Source organism: Felis catus, chromosome C1, assembly GCF_018350175.1.
Source record: "Felis catus isolate Fca126 chromosome C1, F.catus_Fca126_mat1.0, whole genome shotgun sequence".
Lineage (NCBI taxonomy): Eukaryota > Metazoa > Chordata > Mammalia > Carnivora > Felidae > Felis > Felis catus.
This window is the reverse complement of record NC_058375.1, coordinates 72,134,817-72,159,398: the sequence shown is the minus strand read 5'-3', so window position 1 is coordinate 72,159,398 and position 24,582 is coordinate 72,134,817. Positions and strand designations below refer to the sequence as shown.

Genomic DNA, 24,582 nt, shown 5'->3' with positions numbered 1-24,582 from the left:
ATTTAAAAATAGGCCCTAAAATAAACTTTTGGGGATCTTACTTCACTACAAAGTATTTTCTTTCAACTTTGGTCAGTGAAAGCTATCTAAAGTATGTGTGCATATGTTCTTTAAATGAACTATAATGTAAACATTTCCCATACTGGAGTGTGGTGGACTGCACTCATTTTGAACTTCATAACCAAATGTATCCTTTGGTCTTTGCACACAAATCTCTTGCCAGTTTTCTTTTCTTGCTGAATCAAGTACCGGAATCCTTACCCTTTATGACTTGGCCCCAACCTCCTGATTTTATAGCCTTCTCTGTCTCTCTCTTCCTTCCTTCCTTTTTTCCATCCTTTCTCCCCTTTCTTTTTCGCCCTTTGCCTCGGTCACACAAAACAACATAGAAGATATCTGTATGGACATCCCAGGTTTTTCCCCACCCCGATGTGCCTGCCTTTTTGCTCATTGTCTCTACAAGAATGTATTCTACCTATTCTTTGAGATCTAGCTTAAGGAGTCATAGCTGTGATCCCCGCATGTGGAAGTCCTAGTTATGATCACACTGTATGTGTCTCTTTATTGGCTGATGCTAATGCCATACTGGTTATTAAATGTTTGGGGTGGGTTTTTTTTTTGTTTTGGGGGGGCTGGTTTTTTTTTGTTTGTTTGTTTTTTTTTTGTTTTTTTTTTTTTTTTGAGAGAAAGAGCATGAATGGGGGAGGAGCAGACAAGAGAAAATCTGAAGGTGGCTCCACACTGTCAGCGCAGAGCCTGACACGGGGCTTGGACTCACGAACCATGAGATCATGACCTGAGCCACCCAATGCCCCAGTTATTAAATGTTTTTAATATCCTATTAATAATAAGAGTAATAGCTAACATGTATCAATAGCTTACAAAATATCAAGCATTATTCCAAGCACTTAAAGTGCTTGGATCAGCATTTAAGATTTCTCCCAACAGTCCAGTGAAGTAGATGTGACAGTAAAGCCCTGCTCTTAGTGGGGGCACAAAAAATTCCGTAACATGACATGGGTTTGCATTATTGCAGGCTGAAAGAAATGACAGGTGAGCTAGTATACCTAGCTGTCCAGGAATTCCTACTGTCTTTTTTTTTTTTTTTTAATGTTTGTTTATTTTTGAGAGAGACAAAGACAGAATGCGAGTGGGTTAGGGGCAGAGAGAGAGGGAGACACAGAATCGGAAGCAGGCTCCAGGCTCTGAGCTGTCAGCACAGAGCCCGATGCGGGGCTCAAACTCATGAACTGTGAGATGATGACCTGAGCCGAAGTCGGACACTCAGCCGACTGAGCCACCCAGGCGCCCACTACTGTCTAACTTTGGAGTCCCAAGTCCATTCTGTAGTTTGGCACCATGTGGTGGCAGATGTCCACTCAGGCTAAAATGTCAATGAGACAGTTCTGAGTCAGTCCTGTATCTGACTTGTCCTTCTAGGATAACAGAATGAGTCCAAAAATCTAGGTAGTCAGTGCCTGTTTCAGCAACCTTATGTGAGATTAACCTGCCCTCTGCTTCCCCACTTCTGAAACAGCCTGAATTTCTTCCCCAGCTTCACCTTCCTTCTCCTATTCTTCACCAAGAGTTAAGAATTTGAGCCCACATGGCCACTTTTGAACAGAGGCTAGGTGGAGAATGGAAGTGGTCGTGTTGATAGCATTGCTGATGGGATTTACTGTAAATCCATTTTACAGATGGAAAACCCAAGACTCAGAGGTTAAAGCTTATTCTTAGGTCAAATTGTTAAATGAGAAATGATAGAGCTTGGATAGTTTCCTTCACTTGATTGCTCTCTGCACCTGGGATTATCTTTCTATTTAATTATTGCTGAAATTCTTCTAGTCTTAAAGGCCAAGCCTGTGGTTGATTATTGCGTGAGAACATAAGCACAGTTTCAGTCATGAAGTAAGCCCTCAATAAAGACTGGGCATTGAGGGGCACCTGGGTGCTCAGTTAGTTAAGCTTGGGACTCTTCATTTCAGCTCAGGTCATGATCTCATAGTTTGTGAGTTCGAGCCCCAATCGGGCTCTGTGCAGACAGTGTGGAGCCTGCTTGGGTGTGGAGCCTGCTTGGGATTCTCCCTCCCCCTTCCCCTCCCCCTCCCCTCCCCCTCTGCCTCTGCCTCTGCCTCTCCCCCTGTCCTGCTTGTGCTTTCTCTCTCTCTCTCAAAGTAAACATTTAAAAAAATACGTATTAAAAAAAAAAAAAGATTGGGCATTGAGATGAGGTAGGAGGAATAGGAAAGCACTCTAGGTTGAAAATTTTATAAAAATTTTTAATTTTTATAGATTGATCTCTTTCAATCTACAGCAAAAACCCTGACTGATAGGATGATAAATATTAAGAGCTAAAAACCTAGAATTTAGCATGAGCAAGGCACTATTGTAAACATAACTGTTAACATTGAATCCTCACAATCCTGAAATAGGTAACTGCTGTGTTTCTTTGAATCTAAAATGCATTAATGGTAAGATGTACATTTTATGTAACTTTAAGAAAGAAAAAAAAATGCTGCCAATTAAATTAATGACCTAGTGCTTTTTAAAGAACTCAATTTAGAATGTTTATACTTACATAAAGAGCTCTTTTAGGCATTTGATTTCAACAAATCTAAGACTCCATCAATTTGTACGACACACTATTTTGTATACCACCAAGAACGAAAAACAGCTTTATTAACTGTGTGACACATCCTGACTTGAGATGGTGAAATATGAAACAATAATGTAGAATTGATGTAATGTGGTATTGAGATAAATTTTTATATCATTCTATGCTCATATAAAAAGATAAACATAAGTGAAATTAACTGAGTAAGGCATCCTGAAGCTTCACGACAATCAGGACAATGATTTATGAACCAAAATATTGAAAGGCTGCAGTTGTCCATTTGTGCCACCAGAAACAGCCACCAAGTCCACATTTGCACAGGCAGTGACAACTGCATTGTGACTGTGGCCTGGCCAAAAGCTATTTTAAGACTAAAGAGTTCAGAGATGTTAAAGTGTGGGCTCTAGAGTCAATTAGGTGCGTTACCATCTTCCCCCTTTCGTATGATATGAGCAAGAAACAGATCCAAACACATTAGTCACATGAAGAGGAAATAGGTAAACAAGGATTCAGACCGGGGCCAGGTGGGCTTCAGAGGTCACATTCTTAACTTTTAGGCCACATAGCCTCCATGGGCTCCGTCTGCGTGATCAGACTACTTTTAACATTTTTTGGAAAAGGACAGTTTCTTTACAGTTTGTGAAACTGCTTTTCTTGGAGGTTTTTCTCCTCAATGATGGACAGCAGGCTAAGTTTCTCCCCGTGTGTTTAATTCCTCTTGGGTATTTCATCCATGTTACTCACATATTTTGCTGGTTTGGGCATAAAAACTTCAATCGTTTCAGTTTGTTTCAAACCAGCGGTTCATGCTAATGCCGGTTTCTTTCAGTGGATTCCAGGGTCTGGGTATCAAGTCTGTTCTACTGTCCATTGTGAATTGTACGCTACTCCTTTGAGCGCTGCTCAAAGCAGTTGCAGCAGACCTCAGAGAACGTGGCTCCCCAGGACTACCTGGGTAAGGGGCCCACGGGGAAAGGATGTAAGGACGCAAAGGCAACTGTCAATGATTATCACATTGACTTTATGTCAGGTTGCAGGGGGAGCATGTGCTGGGCGTGCAGGTGACTCCCAGCTGAGAGCTGTTGAGGCTTGCCTCTGGACAGGATAGACTTGGGGAGTCAGGACAACCACAGAGGAAGTATAATTTCGGGACCTGTTGGGAATTGGCTTCAGAAGTGGAAATGGGATGGTTGGAGGAAATCCGTGAACAGACCAGAGCAGCAAATGAAAGGCCTTGTAAACAGGGAAATGTGCATTTTAATTATTTTGTTTTGTTTTGTTTTTTCGTGTTAACTCTTAATTCCATAGAACTAAAGCCACTTTCCATGCTCTCAACCATATAACCAAGGAGAGGGAAGTACATTAAACCATGTGATTTTTAAAAGGGAAATTTCTTACCTCCCGGAGGTAGATAATGCAGGGACTATCAAGTGGTGGTTTTGCTTTTTACTGCAGAAAAATGTCCCTTCTCCCAGGTTTCTGCTAAGCACTCTAAGTTGTTTTTACTGTGAGAAGAGACTGTCACACCACCTCTTGGTATCATGATTTCTGTTGGCCCCTCAAACAGTCGATTCTAGGTTAAGCCCATATGGTATGAATCTGTGGTGAAGATGGTCTCCAAAGCCCAGTAACTTCTCATTTTTCCCAGAGCCCTGTGGTCCTGCTCCTGACTGCTGCTCTGTGTTCCTAAAGAAAAACAGTAGAGTCCAATCTCTGTTTTGAAGTTTCGGTGGTTGGTTGACCAGATGCTGTGATGCTGTGCTTCAGGGTCCCCGCCAACACAGAAGAGACAGCAACTTTTTCCATGTTCCTGACAGATTGGAAGGTGTTTTTTCACATTCTCTGCTTCAGATCTCTCCCTGGAAAGGTTGGTCGGTTGTTCAGCCAACATCTTTGGCCTCCGCAGCTACTGCAGCTTAGGAGCCTGTAAATAGTTCCTGCCACATTTGGACCCTCACAAACAAAACTTCTAAGCATTGGAAATGGAAAACTTGGGGTGGTGAGGAAAGCCAAGCGAGAGCGGGCATCCAGTCTTCCAGCTAATTAATTAATGGGACTCTGCAAGAAGGAAGCCACTGTTTGTGGCTGACCTGTGTATGGATAGTCGAAGGGAGAACAGGATCCAGATGTTCTTTTCTCACTTTCCTAAGTGGAAAGAGGAGCAGTTGTGAGGTTTGGTTTGTTTTTTTTTTTTTTTCCCCTAAGCAATCAGATTTCTTTTTCCTACCAAACTCAGGTGCCCCTTAGGAGTGAGAGGGCAAGCAAGTTCTTTCTTAGTTCCTTTCACAGATCAAAAAGTACTTGCTTTGAAATTCTATAATTGAGCCCACACAAAAGTACTTCATTATCATCTGTAATCTCCAGTAGTCCCATTTTGTCTTCCTCCAAAGAGCAGTAATGAATCTAGAAAGCTTAGGCCAAGTGATGGTACAAGTATGGATTATATTAAAAGGTATAGTGAAAATCTGTTGTTTGCTCCCCAACGTGCACCCCCCACTTCTTTCTGGTAACCATACCTTGAGTTCTTCTTGGAAACTACCAGCTCCCCTTTGTTCTCAGCCATCTGGTTTGGATGGGATTAAACCCAGCCCTAGCTCCTGGGTGGGTTTTCATCAGCCTGAAGAGATCAGAGTGCGATCGCATGTTTGGTTCCAACTGTGCAGGTGGCCTAAGCTGGTGCAATCTGAGGGAGCTACAGAACAGGCCGGGCATGGACTCTCCCGGGCTGTAAAAATGTAAGGCTAAAAGTGGGTTAGCCTGTTCTGCTTCCGTAAGGAGAGCCAGCCTGAAGCCAAGCCATCTATCCCTGTGGAGTGGTCAGATGCATTAGCCAATACATTCCTTTTCTGTTTCCTTATTCAAGTATTTGTAAGTTGGGTTTTCTGTCAACTATATCAGAATTTGAAACTAGGAAATGAAGTGTGGCAAGTTATAGGCCCTTGATTATGGAATTGGCTGAATCAAGACAGGAGAACCTCTATCCTAGGCTACAGTGTAAGGACTACATTGATCCATAAAAGAAAAATAATCTTAACTTCCCCTTTAAAGATATTTTATAGCAGTTGCACACAGCACTTCTGTGACATCCTATTTGTAGAACTTGGCCATGTGGCCACACCTAGTTACAAGGAAATGGAAGAAAGTATTTACTCTGAGTGGCGATGTGACTAACTAAAAATTGTGGATCTTTTTACTAAGGAGGAGAATTAAATGGGTATTGCAGGACATTGGGTATTGAAGGGTATTGAAGTCTTTTCTGTAGTTGGCCATTGGCAACTCTTTGTGGGACTGTAATAGTTGTCTAATGTCTATCGGGACCCTCAGTCCATATGTCTTCCTGGGCTGTAGCATTAAGGGACTTGAACAAAAAGTTCAGGCTGTAGGATGCACTGACTCTAGGTTGAAGCTTTGTAAATCTTACAAGAAAGAGATTTACTTTGAAACAAATGCCTCTGAAAATCAAGAAAGAATGAAATTCTTTGCTATAAGAAATCCTTTCTGCTTGTGATGGGCAGACCAAGTATATGGAGCTCAGTAGTTTGGATTCTTGACTAAATGGAAAAGCCAGATTCCTTCCTACAGTTAAGTTAGTTTGATCAAAACAAGGAGGAAAAGTGCGATAAAGAAAGATTAGGACCTGGAATAAGTGTGATCTCCCAAGCCTCTTCTAGAATCCTCTTGTTAAAGCCTTCCACCCTGTCCAAAGGGATAGCTATGCCTTTTGAAAAGATGCAGCTGGTGTGTTGCCTTCTGACAAAGGAACGTAACTGTTCCTCCCCTCTCCAGATCATTGCTTTGTATTGCCCCCAAACAGAGGCCAGTGTGGAAGCAGAAACCAATAATTACAGTCATCCCACACCTGTGCTGTAAATGAAACGCTATTAATCAACTAGATCTCTACTTTTATTACTAACCCATGGAATTGACCAGTATATTAATCAGTGTTCTATAGAGAAACAGAACCAAAAGGGTATATCTAGATATAGATATAGATATAGATATAGATATAGATATAGATATAGATATAGATATAGATATATAGATATATAGATATATAGATATGTAGAGAGAGAAGTAAACTTATTATAAGGAATTGGCTCTTGTGATTATGGAGTCTGGCAATTCCAGATCTGCAAGGTGAGACAGCAAGCTAGAAACCCAGGAGAACTGATGTTTCTGTTCAAGTCTGAAGGAATGTTCCAGTTCAAAGGTGGTTAAGGAAGGGAAAATCTTAGAGGATTTTTGTTCCGCTCTGGCCTTCATCTGTTTGGCTGAGACCCACCCACATTGGGAGAGCTATCTGCTTTACTCAGTCTTCTAATTTAAATGTTAATTTCATCCAAAAATACCCTTACAGAAACATCTAGAATAATGTTTGCCCAAATATCTGGGCACTCATGGCCCAGTCAAGTTGACACATAAAATTAACCATCACAACCAAAAACACACAGATGGGAGCCAACTAAACCCATGAAGATTTGTATCAGAGAAATCCCCAATGACAAAATCAGTTGCCCAATCCCTAAATCAGTCCTCAGAACCCCATCCCCCACCACATACACACTCCAGTGTTACACCAGCCAGCAGTGGCTGCTAAAGCTGTGTGGTCCTCTAAAGAGGTTCTCTTACAGAAATAATGGACAAGGGAGATCTTCTTGGAGAATGAAATTAAGGCAACCCTGACCTTCACTTCACTGCAAGATATAGGGAGTCTTTGCCATTTCTGTCCCAAAAGATTATAATATGTTATGAGGACTGATGGCCACTGGATGTTTTACATTCTCTGCTTTGCAATTTGGAATTTTTATTGGAGTTCTGTTTTCTCTCTTCTATTATATATTGGGTGTGGTTAGGCTTATTATTTACCCACAGATCACTGAACCATGAAGAGGTACTTAACATGATTTGTACATTGACATAAATATTGGACTTGGATCTAGCTTTAGTAACTGGATGAGATTTTATATTATCTCCCTTCGGGAAGGGAATGTGGCCTGTAGGTGTGGAAGCTGTGGGATGATGTTAGGTGGCCAGAGGTTGCACTGTCCAAAACTGCTTAGTCCTTCTACCCAATACCCCACATTTCCTTCAAGAGCTTCTTTTCCTCACTCTCAGCTGTATGGTTTGGCTGGGATTGATACTCCTCCCCATTCCACCCTCTCAGCCAAAGTAATTGGCTCAGGAATGGGCATGTCAGTCCATCTCAGGATGAGCCCCTGGATTTGTACTAGGAATGCTAGAACTCAATCTCTCTTCCTCACTGGGCTAACTTATGGCATGTGCGCTTTAGAACGGCTGTATCCATGGTCCACAAGGGGAGCCAGCCTGAGAATCAAGCTAGAAGCAGAACTGAAGAATGATCCTACTAACATTTACCTGTCATTTCTGCACTCCTTCTGGAGTGCTTTCCTCTCATTTGCAACTGCCACAGTAACAAAAGTTTCCCAAGTGATAGAATGTGAGGAAGTTCAAATGTGCTTGACATCTTTTTGAAACAGCTGGACATCTTTTCCAAACCACTCTCCCCTGTAGTCACCTCCAATGTGTGACTGAAGTCTGCAGAACCACAGAATCTGGGGATCTGACACCCAAAAGGATTAGAGAGAGATCAATCCAAGGCCTTCCAAGATGCCTTAGGGGGTAAGCAAGGTGACTTTTAGTTGACTCATGAATATTTTTATTTTCATAAATATAATGATAATGTGAATCCTAGTAAAATATAAATAGCATTTTCACATCAAACTTGTGATTTCACAGGTTTTATGTAACGCTTTTACTGAAGGGGAAATTGAAGCTTTGAGAGATTAATGGCTTTTTTAGGGATTGCCCAGATGGTGAATGAAGGGTGAGAGATATTAAGTGTGGAATCTTATAATTGAGAGGGATCCTGGAGATCATGGAGTCGCTTCCCCAGCCTTGCCCACCTCCGATGTCTGAATTCCCTCCACACCATCTCTCACAAGTGGTCATTCAGCCTCTATTTGAATACCCCCATGGATGGGAAGCTTATCACCATTGGAGGCAGCACATTCCGTTTTGGCAGTTCTGAGAGAAAATTCTCCCTTATACTGAGCCACGATCAGCCCCTTGAAATTTCTTTCCATTTGGTTCCAGTTCTTTCCCCTGAATCCACTCCTTATGTTCAAATGTTCAAGTCAGTTACTCTGCCCCCACTCCACTTCTCCCTCAACACACACACACACACACACACACACACACACACTACACACACACTTCATGGAATGTGGTTTTGAATCACTCAATTATTTTCTCATCATTTTTGTTTTGATTTAACACTCAAATGTCTTTGTTGTTATTAAACCTGTGTGTCTAGAACATGACTTACTATGTATGCAGTGTAGACTACATCAGAGTTATCCCACCTTTGTTCTGGACCTTATGTTTCTATTAAGGCAGCCTGAGATTACCACATCCCATGGTTGACCATTGAGTGACAGCATCCATCTTTTTTTTTTTTTAACCATCATTCTGCAGTCAACAGGCTGACTAACTGAACCTTACTTAGTTCACGACCTATAATTTATTCTTATACCTTTTCATTCCAGTCTATTGATGTTTTTATCTTGATTCTATCAGCAATTTATTAAAAAACAGAATACTAGAACATGAGGGCTTCCCTTGACACTTACCAAAAGTAGTTTCAGGATACATAAAAATGTAGCAAATGAATAAAATTATGAACTTATAGAATCTAATATCCAAGAGATTGATGTAGACTGTAAACATTAATGGATTTAACATAAATGAATGAATAACAAAGATTATTTAGATTATTCAACTTTTTAAATATAGTGGCCCAGCCTTGTCTACCTAATGTCCCTGCTGGTCAATATCAGAAACAGGACATTGAGTTACACTAGTCAAAGGTCTCAACATGGAGTTTTTTCCTTGTTTCCTTGTTTCCTTTATTTCCCTGCTGCAGAAATAAACCTAGTTTTGGCCCTAGGAGCCAATCTAGTATACTGATTAAAGGAACTGGTTTGGGATTTCAAAAGAACTCATTTCAAACCCTGACTCTGTGTACTAGTTGTATATCCTCTCACAAGCTATACAGCCTCTTTGAGCCTCAATTAACAAGGAAACAATATGGTACCCATCTCAGGCTTATCAGAACTATACAAAATAACACATATATAGCATCTGGCACATGATAAACATTCAGTACTGTGGCTATGCTTGTTTCTAAATCTGTTGATACACACAAAATAATTAGAAGAAATTGAAAATAAAAATTATTTTCTCCATGAAGAAAGGAGCTGTCCATCATGACCACGAATGCTTTGGTTTGGTCAGTTTCTGTCCTGAGGTACTTCAATCAGGATACTCTATTAGTTTGGTAAAGAAAATTCCTAACCTTCTTAGGGCTTCCTGTTTTGGGAGCGTTGAGAGGTTTGGGGAGCAGCTTTGATGAAGGAGCCAGCAGAAACCAGCTGGAGCTGTTTGCTTCACGGCGGGCTAAACATAGTGCTATCTGGAAGGCACAGGAGTGACTCCTCCATTAGGAGGCCACTCTGAGTGTCCTCTCCAGAAGTATCAAAGTCCTTCTAGAGTTGCCATTCTAAGGGCCTTTGAGGGACTAAAGGACTTAGGAATACAGAGACAGAATAGGAACAGTGGATGGGTTGTGTCTCCCCTAATGTGGGGGTTTTTTTTGTTTGTTTTTTTCAACCTGCGATTTGCCATCCTACCTGAATGCAGTTTTGAATGTAAAGAAGTTGCTGGATGCATGTGTCTGGGCAGGCACAAGCGTCTAAGGATTGTGCTTTCAAACACTGATGGGGCTTACCAGAGTTGGGCGAGGGTGGCCTCATCTGATCTGAGGATTATTGTCAGGCAGGAGGGTTTTAAAAATTTAAATCCCAGTTTTTTAACATGCAGGAAAACACCTGGCTTCCTACCCTGTGAAATAGATGGCTTCAGTTGGCTTCCTTGTTTTTTTTTTTTTTAAGAGTTTTTAGATGTGTAGTGGGTTATTTTCCTTCAGCAACAACAAAAGAGCAGTCAGCGCCTGCTTTCCATCTATTGGCCCCACTGTTAAGACTGGCAAAGGCTCCCAGATTTATACCTTCTCGTGACCCCCTTGATTTACGCCAACTCCCCCACTCGCTGCCATTCCTGTAGCATTCAGTGCTGCCTTCTTGAGACAAGGGTACTAACAGTTTTTTACTTGGAGGTTTTACAGTATTTAATTAGTCATTTATCTCTCGATATTCAAAGCTGGTGTGTGTGTGTGTGTGTGTGTGTGTGTGTGTGTGTTCACGCGCATGCACGGTTTTCCCTTTGCCACATTATTGTGTTTCTTTTCCATTTGCACAAGGTCACATTCAGAGCTCTTCCTCCCCAAAGGGGAGGTTGCACATTCGTCACTTAATCTTCCTCTCATTTCCTTCTGTTAGGATCACATAGCCCTTCCTGAGGTATTACCATTTTTCCATTTCTTCTTTGCTCCCTCCTTTTAATAACTCTGGGAGACAGGGAGGTACCTTGTAAAGTTAATTTCCTCTGAAGCTTTCAAAGCAAAGGCATCTCTCAGCCCAGACACCACCACCCCTCTCCACCCCTCAGCGACGACACACTCCCCTCCTCAAAGCCTTAGTCACCCTGGGTTGTGCCCGCCGCTCAGGACTGTCCGTGCCCCGGCTTCGTCTCTGGGGCACAGTGAATTGCTCTGTGTAGTGGCTCTTTGGTCTGGGCGTGGGGACCCTAGTGGGAAGAATCTCCCCATTTATTCGCTCTGTTCCCTCCCCTTTTTTACCTCTTCACTGTGCCTCTCCTTCCCCTTCACTGCTTTCTGCTTTTCTCTGGTACTTTCAGGACTCAGGGGCTGGCTGCCTGCCTGTCCCAGGGATGGCATTTCCTCTTCAAAGGTCTGTGGCCTCAGCCACCCAGCTCTACCAAGCACACAAGCCTTTGGAATTGCTGTGGCTTTGCTGCCTGCCTACTTGGAAGGCAAGGGCAGTTTTTTAAACACCCCTTTGGTTTCTTGGGGTGAAGCTTTCCTCAATCCTATTTTATTTATGTGAACACGATCTGTGGCTTTTTAATGTTTGCTTTTGAATGTTTGTGTTAATGGACTCAACTGAAAGCGTTTCCTCTTACCGGAGAGAGGGCCGGCACACAGCTGGGGGCCAGGCCGCTCAACTCAGGCGAAACTGTCCCAAGAGGAACAAGTTACCAGCCAAGGAAGTCTGGAGGCTCCAAGAGGAATTCACTGAGGCCTTCATGGGCAACAGCGGTCAGAGCTGGGATCATAGGCTAGGCCAACAAGGTTCAAGCAATTCCTTGGATTAACGAGGGCTAGACTGGAGACCCCTATATTTTTGTAAATGCGTTTTTTAAATTGTGCATTTATTTACCACAACTGTATGTGGTTTTCAAGATGATCTTTTGCCCATATTCCCAGCTTTCTGAGTCTCTTCTTGGTTGTATTAAAAACTCCAGGTTGATCCCTGAATCATCTGTCTATAGGTGACCTGTCATCTGAATGTGTAGCAGAATCCCAGCTCCGCCTAATGTGCTCCTGTGTATTTTTCTCTTCTTGTCTTGCTGGTACCTCAGACGGAAACAGAAACACAAACACAAAGGATCTGGTGGAATGCACAGTTTTTCCATATCCAGTGACTGGATAGCCCAGCCCTCACTGGAGTGAGGAAGGGAGGTAGGAGAGGGGTAACTGGGACCACACTGTGTGGAAGGAATTCAATCCTCAAATCTGCCGTGAGGACCAAAGAAAAGAGTAGCAGGGCGGGGCCTAGTCAGGGCTGGGCTGTCCTCAAGGGTGGACCCCACCATCCCACCACCACCAACCCATAGCCTGTATAGCCTTGGGTCCGTTGGCCCTGGAAATCTGTAAGCCCTTGAACCAAAGGTGGGCTACTTACCTGGACAATCTGTGTGAGGATATGGCATGATGAGGAACACTTCTCTCTCCAAACAAGCTGGAACTGAGCTGAGCCAACAGGTCTACCAGGAGTGTTGCCTAAGTTATTAATCTCCTCAAATGAAGGAGGTGGCTGTTGTCACACAGTAGAATAAACTGCAACAGAAAAGAATTGATGTGGTCCTCCACAGGACACAGAAGTTACAATTGAATCAGCATACTCCAGGGTTTCTTTATTTAAACTATGAGTTCAATGTTGGTGACCCTCTCTGTTTAATTTACCCCCTCTCCTTGGGCAGCGTCTTCTAACTCCTTGACTTAATGCCCACCAGTAACTCCATATTCTGAATCTACTGAGCTGCAAACCAGACAGCTAACTTGCCATGAGAATCACACATGTACTCAGTGTGACCCACAGCTAATTTGTCCTTTTCTCCACCTGCCTCCAGCCACCTCCTCCTGGGTTATCCATTGTCATCATCAGTCATCCAGTTGCTCATACCAGAAATACAAGAGTTATCTTTGTCTCTTTCCTTTCTTAGAACCCTTCAATCACCTAATCCTGTTCATTCTACCTCCTAAATATCTCTTTACTTATTCTGTCCATATCTCTTTATCTCTTTGGCCACCAAACTAGTCCAGGCTATTGCTTTTTCTTTTCTAGCTGCTTCCTTGGTCCTCTGTCTGTGGTCTTGACTTCTGGTCTTAACACTTGCAGCCCATTCTCTCTACATACCATTCAGAACGGTGTGTCTAAAATGTAATCTGATGTTTCTTGCCTGCCCAAAACCTTTGAGTAACTTTCTGTTGCTTTTCAGATAAAGCCCAGAGTCCACGTTCCAACCTTGCTTACTCTTGCCCTCATCGGTTACCAGGACAGAGACCGTGTCTTTCCATTTCATTACTGTTCCCTCAGCACGTAGAACAATGTCTAACAAAAGGTTGCTCTCTATAAATAGTGATTGCTGGATGAATAAATGAGTAAACAGAATTTGTATATATTTAAGGATAACCCAGGGAGAAGGGAGAATGATAGATCAATATTAAAACCTCTCAGGATAATTGTTCTTATTCTAAGACTTAAATATTTTAATCCCAGGGCTGGAAAAAGGGAAAGTTCTTGAACAAGCATTGCACAAAGTATGAGGAATAGGATGGTCTCCTTTATTCTGCTCCAAGGGCTCCCCTTTTGGATGTGAGGAGCATACTGTCTGTCAGATTATCTGCAGTGACCGTGGGGACTGGGCAGATTTACAAGGTGAAGGGAAGAAACGGCAATTGTAAAGTTTAGTGTAGGGGATAGTTTTGTTTGTTTGGTTTTCAGCTGACTAGCATCCATTTCACTTCCTTACAGTACTACAGTTTCCTTTTGAAGAAGGATCTCTTTCCTGTTAGATTCAGTCTGTTGGGACTATAATGAAGAGGCTTTCCTCCCTTGAGGCCCAAGTCAAGCCAATAAGATCCTTTCTCCCTAGAATTAGTCTCTTGAGCACAGAGATCAAGAAATTTGAAACATTGGCTGTATGGAGGTGTCCTCCCAGCCATACCAGGCTAGCTACGAAACCACTATGGTATTCCTGGGGCCCAGTCATCCGTTAATTAGCTCAGTGGTGGGCTCCCAATAGTTGTCTAATAAATTTATTTTTCCCTAACTTGAACAGAGTTGTTTCTGTTACATGTAACATTGTGATAATGGTGGTACAAGGGAACATTATCAGAATACAGTTCTGACATTTTTTAATGCTTTTGGCCAAAGCCATTACATGAATCCCAGAATAAACATCTGGTCCAATTTGACCTTGGGAGTTTAATTATGACCGACTTTCCTAACATGGAAACGTGGAACATTCATATGTGGATCTTTGCAGGGATCAGTAGCTCAAAATATCACTGTTTTGATTGGTTATCTCTATCTAAAAGAAATAAACCAAAAACCACACCTTCAACTTTGTCTTTTATTATAGCCATAGTAAAAGGAAAGACTAAAAATGATGATCAGCCTCACTACTGACCAAACACAAATCAAAATAGGTATCAAGCTCTTGTTAATCAGTTCTGCCAAAATTTAAAAAACTGGCAATATCCATTGTTGATGAGAATGTGAACAAAGGGCACTCTTTCATAGTTGCAGGAAGCACAGATTGGTCTTTCTTTCTGGAAGATAATTTGGCATTGCCTATCAATATTTAACACGTACATATCCTTGACCCAGCAGTTCTCCTCTTAGGAAAAAAAAAAAAAAAAGCAAAAGTATACAAGTATAAGACTGTTTACTATGACATTAATGTGTACTATCAAAATATTAGAAACAACCTAAATGTCCCTTAATTGGCTGAATATATGATGGTGTATTTGTACTAGGATTTCATGATTCATTCAGAAGCCATTATACAAAGAATGTGGTAGGTAGGTAGGTAATAGAAGTAGAACCCAAATATTTTAGTGATTGCAAAAAACAAGTTACAGAATAATGTGAATTTAAAAATGCTTTTAAAAAACATAAAGCTATACATAGACTTTATGAGTGTATGTGTGTGTATATATATATATATGTAAATATGTCTGAATGTGCATAGAAAAGATCCAAAAGTGTCCATACTGAACAGTTACTGGCAGTTATCCTTGGTGAACTGGGGGAGAGAAGCAATGGAATAGGAGGGAGAGAAAGGGAAGTTTGATTTTATATTTCACATCTTTGGTGTTACCTGAATGTTCATTGCCCTTTGCATTACTTTTATAACTTAAAGTTGGGTAACTTTGGCAATTTAAAAGAACAAAAAATGATTAAAAGCTACTAAAATGTAAAAAAAAAAAAAAAAAAATCAGAAACCAAGCAAAATAACCTTTCCAGAGATTTTGACCCACTTGTCTAGACAAGAGTGTGGTCGATCCTAGTAGGTAGAAGCTGAGGGACCAACCATACCCAGGATACAGCCAAGTTTCTGTAGGAGAACCACCCAGGCAGGCCAGAGGAGCTCCTGGCCTTACCCTGGGCTGGGTGGAAATCAACCCCTACAGGAATTGGAATTGCGCATTTGATTGTTTTTATTGGCGCTGCCCTTCTTGCCTTGAATACCTCCTTCTTTTGTTCGTGAACGTTTAATTTGTCATCTTGTTTATGGCTGAAGCAAGATTCCTGTCTATCTAATGAACTTAATGATTCTGACGTGAGTGTCTAACAGACAGTAATTAGAACCTCTTTGGCTCACTGAGATGTCATAATACCACCAGGTGCCTGCTTTTCATGCTGCCTTGTTTGGGCAGAAAGTTTATTTATTTGTATTGTACTTTATTCCAAAACACATTGTATGTGAAATACATTATTTTTTTTTTAATCAGAAAATGGGGAATGAAAGAAAAATAAGGATATAGAATCAAGATTGAGCCAGGAGTGAGGCTGCCACACAAGCTACATGCTACCTAATGATTTATGTACTTAATAAGTAAGGGTGGGGTGCAGATTTGGTTCTGAGTTTCCTAGCGGCCAATGCAAAGTGATCCTAATGGCCAGTGCACATGATCCGGTACAGAATTAAAGTAATAGTCTTGGTTTTCCTGAGCAATGAAAAAAGACAAATTTCTCAGTGAGTATAGATATATACATATACATACATATACATACATAGTGAGGACGTTGGCTGAGAAAAAAAGTATAGTCTATAGTCTCGTGAACTTCAAAGCTGAATCCTGACTAATGTCCATCAGCTTATGGACATTCCTCTTCCTCTTACTGTCCTCTTCCAAGGCTGCAGTAGTTTCCTTCTTTCAAGTGGAACCTTGAGTCACTTTGACCCCTTGAATTCTTGTCCCTCCTTTCCAGAGGGATGCTTGTCCCTTCCCCCAAAACCGTAAGCCTGGGGAAGAATGCTACTTTGTTCAAGTTATTCTTGATTATTTTGGAACTTCCTAAAGCTCCTGTCATGTGGTTCCAAGTTGAACCATAGTCACTTTGGACATGGTTTTGTTTCCACAATGATGTGTGTCAGCAACCACAGAGTGAGCTTCTTGTATTTTTGTATCAATATGATACCCTTTGTTTATTTGTTCCTCAGAGGTTTCACTTTCGCTTATGTAATGGGCTATGGCATTTTTCAGTCATTACCTCATGCTGGGATCTCCTTTTTCTTTGTACCTCCTGATGCATCATAGTCTTGACTCTACTCCCTTGGATCTCTTAGATACAATGCTCTGAGCTAGTGGGTGGGAGTGGGTGGGAGCCAGATTATATGATGACTTTTCCACCCTTCCCTCTCACAAGAGCTGCCTGGGTTTGTCACCGAGCCTTTTCTGTACTCAGTCTTTTGGCATCTTTCAGAAAGCATACTGGCTTAAAATTGTAGCCCCTACCAAAAGCAGTTGGTTTAGATGGGCCTGGAACACTCCAGGCTCTACTTCTGGGTTGGGCACTGGGCAGGCACATTCTCCTGAACTCTGGAGCTACAATGACTATTCCCACAGAGTCTGTAGCTGGAAGTGGTCAGTCTCCAGTGTGTACCCCTGTCCAAACCTATGTTATAGGAAGATCTTGAAGGAAACCTATGTCTCAAAATTCAACCAGTCCTTTGCTTGGGGCTCATTTTCCTGAACTCCATATTCTCATACACAGCTGTCTCCTTAGAGGTGTAATAGGTATCTCAAGCTTAATATGCCCCAAACAGAACTCCTGCTTCGTGTTCCCACCTCACCCCCACCCAAGTGTTACTCTTCTACTCTTCTCCATCTTGGAAAATGGCACCACTCTTCACCTAGTTGCTCAATCCAAAAATAGGAATCCTGCCTGATTCTTCCTTTTCTTTCCTTCACCTTTAACATCACTTCAAATACACTGTTTCTACTTCCAAAAAATAGCTAAATCCAACCACTTTTCTCCATACACACAGCCATCATCCTGGTCCAAGTTTCTGTCATCTTTTGCCTGGACAACTGAAATCACTAAGTAGGCTCCTTGCTTCCATTCTTGCCCCCACTACACTCCATTCCCACACCACACAGTAGCCAAGGCGACAGACAACACTGCTCCTACACTTAAAACCTTCCAGTGTCTTCCTGCTGCTCTCAGGGAAAAAAAGGAAAAAATCCCATTCTCCTGCCCTCCTCTCAGATTACATCTCATACCATTCTCCATGTTACTCACTGATCCCGACACACTGGCTTCTTTCTCTTCCTTGAAAATGCCACATTATTCCTCACTCAGAGCCTTTGCACTTGCTATATACTTTGTTTAGGATGTGTTCTTTCACTTGACTTATCATTGAGGTCTCGCTTCTTTGATGAAATCCAATCTCAAAATATTTATTAAATAGATATGTTTACTTCCTTCATCTCACTTCTTATAATCAAAAAGTATTTTAAGTATTAATTTGTTTACTTATTTATTATTTGTCTTCTTCATCCAGAATGCAAGGTCAATAAAGACAAGAATTTTGTCTATTTTGTTCACAACTGTATCTCTGGTGAATTTTTTAAATAAAAACTGACATGTGTCTGTTCAACTTAACAAACATGTATTGGGCATGTACTAGATACCAGACACTTGCCAGATGCCTTAGATTCAATGATTAAACAAGCCTACTTCTTTTCTTTAATTCTGGAAATATTTTAGCTATTTTCTCTAAATACTGCCTTTCTCAGATTCTATTTTTTTTTTTTTATTCCTGACCTCTTTAACATCTCATTTCCCATTTCTTTGCCTTCTCTTTTTTTGCTGTAGCCTGAGTAATGTCTTTAGATTTATCTTCCAGTTCTCTAATTCTCTCTCTATCGGTGTCTATTCTACTTGTACTCATTTACTGTTTCTAATTTTAATAGTTACATTTTATTTTCAGAAGTAGCTAGTGTTTTTCGCAATTCTGCCTGGCTTTTTTGTTTTTATTTTTTTAATGTTTATTTATTTTGAGAGAGAGAGCACAAGCAGGGGAGGGACAGAGAGAGGGGGAGAGAGAGAATCCCAAGCAGGCTCTGTGCTGTCAGTGCAGAACGCAACATGAGGCTCAATCCCATGAACCGTGAGAGCATGACCTGAGCCAAAATCAAGAGTCAGACACTTAACCGACTGAGTCATCCAGGCGCCCCTGGTCTTTAAAGAAAATTTTTTTTAATGTTTATTTTCTTTCTGAGGGAGAGAGAGACAGAGCACAAGCAGGGGAGGGGCAGAGAGAGGGAGATACAGAATCCGAAGCAGGCTCTAGGCCCTGAGCTGTCAGCACAGAATCCGATGCGGGGCTCGAACTCACAAACCGTGAGATCATGACCTGAGCTGAAGTCAGACACCTAACTGAGCCACCCAGTCGCCCCACCCCTGGTCTTTTTAGATTGTGTTTATTCTTCCTTCGTTTCCCCTTTCTATTGCTTTAAACAGTTTAATCAATTTATATTTGGTATATGATAACTGTTATATAATGTCTAATTCTGTTCATTGTGATTTCTACTGGCTTTCACTCATGGTAGCCTGCCTTTTAGTGTGGTTTCTCATTTTAATTGTAATCTCATGTTCAGTAGGACTTTATCTGTTAGACTCCTGTGAAACCTTTGGAACTATCCCTCCACAGAAGATCTGTTTGTGCCAGTTACCCTGGTATGCTACAAACCTGGGGACAATTTAAACTAATTTTACAGCTGAAGTCTCCCTGACCATGGAGATAGTCTAAATTCATATCCTCCACTTGTGTGAAGGAAAGACTGTGTTTTAAAATCTTACGAGTTCGGGGCACCTGGGTGGCTCAGTCAGTTGAGCGTCCGACTTCAGCTCAGGTCATGATCTCACTACTTGTGGGTTCAAGCCCCGCGTCGGGCTCTGTGCTGACAGCTCAAAGCCTGGAGCCTGCTTCGGATTCTGTGTCCCACTCTCTTTCTGCCCCTCCCTCGCTCATGCTCTGTCTCTCTCTCTCTCTGTCAAGAATAAATAAAACATTTTAAAAAATTTAAGGATTGTTTTAAAAAAATAAAATAAAATCTTACGAGTCCAGGCCAAGACAGATGAAGTTTCTCATTTTTCATTGTAGATAGGCAGGCTTTTTTCTCATCTATCCTTTTATTTCATATCTGTCCCTTTGTGAGTCTCACTTGTATGCAGAATTCTCTATCCCAACACTCCCTCTTTTGAGAACACTAACTTTGGTCTCCTGGCTCCCATAAAGCCCCCAAAACCAAGCTTTAAAGTCACTTGGATAGATAGACTTTCCAAAGCAGCAAAGATCCAGTGGCAGTTGACCACTTTGAATCCCAGTCGTGTTGTGTGTGTGTGTGTGTGTGTGTGTGTGTGTGTGTGGTGTGTGTTGTGAGGACCTCCCTAATTTGCATGAGAGTTTGTACATCTAAAAGTATATTTGTTATATTTTATCTACGATATCCAGATGTTCTGTCTTATAGCTAGAAACACAATACTCTGCCTTCTATGAACTGTGATATAGTTCTGGGAGACAGAAACATCCATTCATCCAACCGTCAACATTTTTATTGGTTTTTCTGTGCCAGACACTAATAACCAGGTACACATAAAAATATGCTGAGAGGCATGCCCACAGTGATATGAGGATATAGAGGTAAGAGAGACCAATTCTAATGGGGGTTCTGGAAAGTCTGCAGATAAAAACGTGTTGGAGCTGGATAATAATAATAATACCTAACTTTTATCTCAGGCTTTCTCTGGACCAGGCACTGTGGCAAGTACTTAAATGTATGGTCACATTATCCTTACAAGAAATCATCAAATACGTGCTATTCTTAGCATCTCGATTTTACAACTGAAGCATAAAGATTTTGAGTCATGTCCCCAGTAATTGGCAGTGCCTGGATATGAATTCAAGCAGTTTGAGTCCTGATCCAGGGCTTTTAGCTCCTATGCTGTATTGTGCTTGAACAGACAGGATTTGAGGGAGGGCGTTCCATCCATACACTGAAGAAAATAATGCCTATATCATAGACTATTGTGAGGATTATTTGAGATACTGTAAGGAAAACCACATGGTAAGCACTCTGCAAATGCCTACTTAGTTTTCTCTTTAACTTTGTACCATCAACTCGTCATAGATTCCTTTAGGGAAAGGGCAATACTATATACATGAAGATAGCGTCACCCCCACAGAACCTAGTATTGATTAGTGATTAATCCCTTTACTGATTTATTAATTGAACTAATGTATTACTTTGATAGTAGCTTCAGTACTTAGAATTGAATTGCCATACTGTTCTCAAAGCCCTTTTATATCTATCAGCTCAATTTATCAGCACGTCAGTTCTTGGAGTTAGGGCAGATATCTGGCTTAGGTGATAAATGTGAGCTTTTCTGAGATGGGAGTAGCTTACTCCTGGGAGAAGAGTAAGTATGAACTATGTGCAACTGGATGAGAAAGAACCAGAAAAGACTCTGACTGTGGGCCTCTAGGCAGCCTCAGGAAGGAGGTACTGGCAGAAGGCCAGGCTTCAAATGACCTCTCTAGTTCTAATCCTGTCATCAGCCATCTGTGAGAGCCCAGATGTAAGGTATGCCCTCTCTTGGAGTCTTAGCTGCCTCACAATTCAGCCACTTGAATGCTTGAAGTGGTCTTGCCCATCACACGTTATCGTCGGTGTTCCTCTTTAGACTGGGCCCTGTAAGAGCAGAGAGTCCTCAATCGCTGGTTATAAAATCCAGCATCTAGAACATATCTGACACAGAAGGTGATCAAATATCTAGTACATAAATGATGTGTGAGTTATTTGGATAAAAAGGAAAGAAGAGAGGAGAAACGAGGTCAATGTCATAGATTCAGATCTAGGGAGTGGAGAGAGGAAGCAAGCAGGAAACAATGAGAAGGCTGAGCCAGAGAGATGGTCCTGCCAGAATGGGGCACTCAGTGAGCTAAGTACGGTCAAGTCTGATTATGAAGCACTTTAAGAGCAGGGGGCTTCCCCAGTGGCTTTAATCACAGCCCGTCCTTTCCTTTTGTTTAGCCCAACCTTATTTTAAAAAAATTTTTTTTTTTAACGTTTATTTATTTTTGGGACAGAGAGAGACAGAGCATGAACAGGGGAGGGGCAGAGAGAGAGGGAGACACAGAATCAGAAACAGGCTCCAGGCTCCGAGCCATCAGCCCAGAGCCCGACGCAGGGCTCGAACTCACTGACGGCGAGATCGTGACCTGGCTGAAGTCGGACGCTCAACCGACTGCGCTACCCAGGCGCCCCTAGCCCAACCTTATTTTAAAGGGAGCACAAACATAAAATGTAGCACTGGCCTTTCCCAAAGGAACACAAATTCCAGATAGCTGAGCAAGCTGAATTAGTGGAATGTCTACCCGTGAGACTTTATACTGGTGAGGAATTGCAGAGCACTTTGTGAACATGGCCCAAATCAGCTTTCATCTGCAAAATAAGCCTCCATTCCTCTGGGGTTGCCTTTCTATCTCTCTTCAAAGTCCTAGGTCAACGTTCACCCTCTACACTGGCTTGAACATCTATATGCGTTTCTAGCTTCACCTATAGGGGCAGTTTGCCCCTCCTCTTCACCCTGTTACTTCCCTTTCCTTCTCCTTTGTTCAGGGTCAACTTCAGCAAACCCTCCACATACCAGAAAAGCCACAGGCCACCAGGAAATAGTCTGTTCTTTTGTCTGGAATATTACAATACAGGGCTAGATTTGGCCCAAGGAATGGCATGATTAGATCAGCAAGTCAACCCGAAAATTATAGAAACAGGATGTGCTTACCATTACAAAGGGATGCTGTGGTTCTTTGCACTTGGTCGGATGACCCACATTAGAGCTTTCAGATCCTGGGTGCAGGTAGAGTCTTTGGAACCGACAAGGATGGGGATCTGAATGCACATCCCAGCGGGGAACCAGCTACCAGCTATATAGTTCATCTCACGTCTGTAGTTCATCTCAGCGTCTCCTCACCCCGCTATGAAGATGACCTAATTGTGTACAGACAACAGCAATTGTACAGGGAAAATAATACAGTAATGCAAATATTCAAACCAAATTGGAAAAGCAAAGCAAGAAGGAGCCAGAAAACATTAGATCATTCAAATTGCAACCTGGCCAAGACAGCATCTGGGCGTGCACCCTCTGTCCAGCTTTTGTTCACATCCCATCCCTAATGCTTCTTTGCATTTATAGAATAATAGCTCGGTATTTGCACAAAACCCTTTGTGTGACTACATTCTAAAGAACAAAGTTCTCACAGTGTGCCTTCAGAAGGGTCAGAGTATTCCCCAGTGGAATGCTTTAATAGGCTTCCAGGTCAGAAAGGGCCTTTCTCTCTCTGGAAGGAGGGGTGGGGGAGTGATGTACCTTTGGCCAGCATATATGTTTTAATTGTGTGACCAGGGCAGCCTGTGCTCATTTTCCTTCCTCACTGGGTCATTTCCACCTTAGTTCTGAAAACAAAAAACAATTGATTAAAAAAAGAGCCTTCCTGACTGGAACCTTGGATCCTCTCTTTGGATTTGGACAAGAAGCAGGGATGTTCCCACTCTCCCCACACACTCCCACTCCCTCTCCTCTCAACCCTCATCCACCCCCCTCCCACCCTTTTCCTATCGTAAACCTGGTTCAAGTTCTGCCTGAGAGTCTGAGGTATAACCTGGTCTCTCCTGGTGCACTTATTTGGGTATCTCCGGTGAGTGGTCCCCACCCCTTCTATGAGGAAGTCACTCCTCACAGGCTCTGGAGTCTGAAGCCCTGGGCAGAACCTGGCTCTGCCACTGCAGGATCTTGGAAGGACAGACTACCTCTGAAAGCTTTGGATGTCTCGTGGGTTAGAGCAGAATAATAACACCTGCCCCCTGGGTCTGTGAGGATGAAATGTTATAAAGAGCTTCTCAGAGCACCCAGCACCTACCAAGTATTCCAGAAGTGACAGGTGTTCTTGTTATCCCCACTTGGCTATCCCTCAACCTCCTACCCACCGCCTTAGTAGACCATCAGGTACTTCAGCACGAGTCCAGTGAGGAAGCAGCCAAGGAACATTTCTTCAGGTTTTAGCACCCGGTCATAACAAGCTTCTCTGGTTCCTGAATGTGCAACCCGGAAAATGGCATTTACCTGGTGCATTCCTTCCCCCTTCAGCTAGTGAGTGCTGGACCTCCTATAGGAACAGGAGCAAATCACGGCACAACCCCACCTGACTAGTTGCTTGAGATGTCTCCGTCTCTGTGGCGTCTGCATTTGTCAGGACCTAGAAAGCCTTAAAAAAAAAAAAAAAAAAAAAAGCCAGGGCTCTGGGGAGAAGAGAGAATCCGAGGGGAAAGCAGGGACGGCAGACAGACCGCCTTTACCTGAATCACTCCAGTGGATGCCTCCAAACCCAGCGGGTCCCCTGGAGGCGCAAGCGGGGCGGAGTAACCACACAGGTCACCACAGGCAATGGGATCCCCAGCACCCTGGCAGCCAGGCGCCATGCGAGGTAGAGTAAAAGGAAACACAAGTCCTGGGTTCAAATCCCTCCGCTCTCCTTTTCCAGCCAGTCACTTAGGGCAAGTTGCTGTCTTCTGGGAGGGTGGAGGCTTTCATTTGTAAAATGGGGCGAATTTCACGTGCCCAAGGAGGCTCGGGCGGAGGATGGAATGGAACGCACCGCCCTGGGAGTGCGGAGGGAGCGCGGGGATGGCAGGGCTGGCCGCCCACCTCTCCTCCCCTGGCCCCGGAGGGCAGAAACCGCCCCCTCCCCACAGTCACACGCTGTCCTGCGGGGAGCGTCGCGGGGACACGACCTGGCCTGGTCGCCAGAGCCACTCTGGGTTCCGCAAGGGTCCCCGCGTGGGTCAAGGGGCAGCAGCGGGAGATTCTGGACGGGGACTGGCGCTCACGCATTGGGCAGTGGCCATTGTCCCGCAGGAGGCCCACGCCCAGGGCCCAAGGATCACCGAATCGGGCCCCTTCTTAGTCACAAGTATTGGAACTCAGTTTGTGTTCTAAGAGCATTACAAAGGAAAGAGAAGAAAAAATTTAAAGGAAAGAACCGTGTGTAGGTTTGTATTTCTCACCGTGGGATTCGGTTCAACTGTGTACTGGTGAAGGGTTTTTTTTGTTTTGTTTTGGGGGTTATTTCGTTTTTTGCTTTTTTTTTTTTTTTTTTTTTTAAATAAC

The 24,582-nt window shown here is 42.7% G+C and overlaps 1 protein-coding gene and 1 long non-coding RNA gene across 6 annotated transcripts in view; one reads left to right on the top strand and one right to left on the bottom strand.

Annotated features, from left to right (window-relative positions):
• The window catches only part of ZNHIT6 (zinc finger HIT-type containing 6), a 112,907-nt gene that overhangs the window by 61,593 nt on the left and 26,732 nt on the right, over positions 1-24,582 (top strand). The window contains exon 10 of one of the 3 annotated variants that reach the window (XM_019837352.3): positions 4,263-14,773. The exons of 1 other annotated variant lie outside the window; for it this stretch is intronic. In XM_019837352.3, coding sequence (XP_019692911.2) covers positions 4,263-4,336 — 74 coding nt within the window. In that variant the 3' untranslated portion in view covers positions 4,337-14,773. Of the gene's footprint in view, positions 1-4,262; positions 14,774-24,582 lie in introns of those variants that run through there. One more of the 3 variants, XR_002161022.3, reaches the window with a different exon arrangement.
• Positions 12,048-24,524, bottom strand: LOC109502431. Of its 3 annotated transcripts, none has more exons than XR_006584464.1 (5): positions 23,772-24,516; positions 22,786-23,680; positions 22,201-22,406; positions 12,517-12,671; positions 12,048-12,181 (listed from the first exon to the last, which is right to left on the bottom strand). It is a non-coding gene; the product is annotated as an uncharacterized LOC109502431 (long non-coding RNA). The 3 variants fall into 3 exon arrangements; XR_006584463.1 differs by having other exon boundaries at positions 12,049-12,188; positions 23,772-24,515; XR_006584465.1 differs by lacking the exons at positions 12,048-12,181; positions 12,517-12,671 and adding an exon at positions 19,953-21,452 and having other exon boundaries at positions 21,690-22,406; positions 23,772-24,524.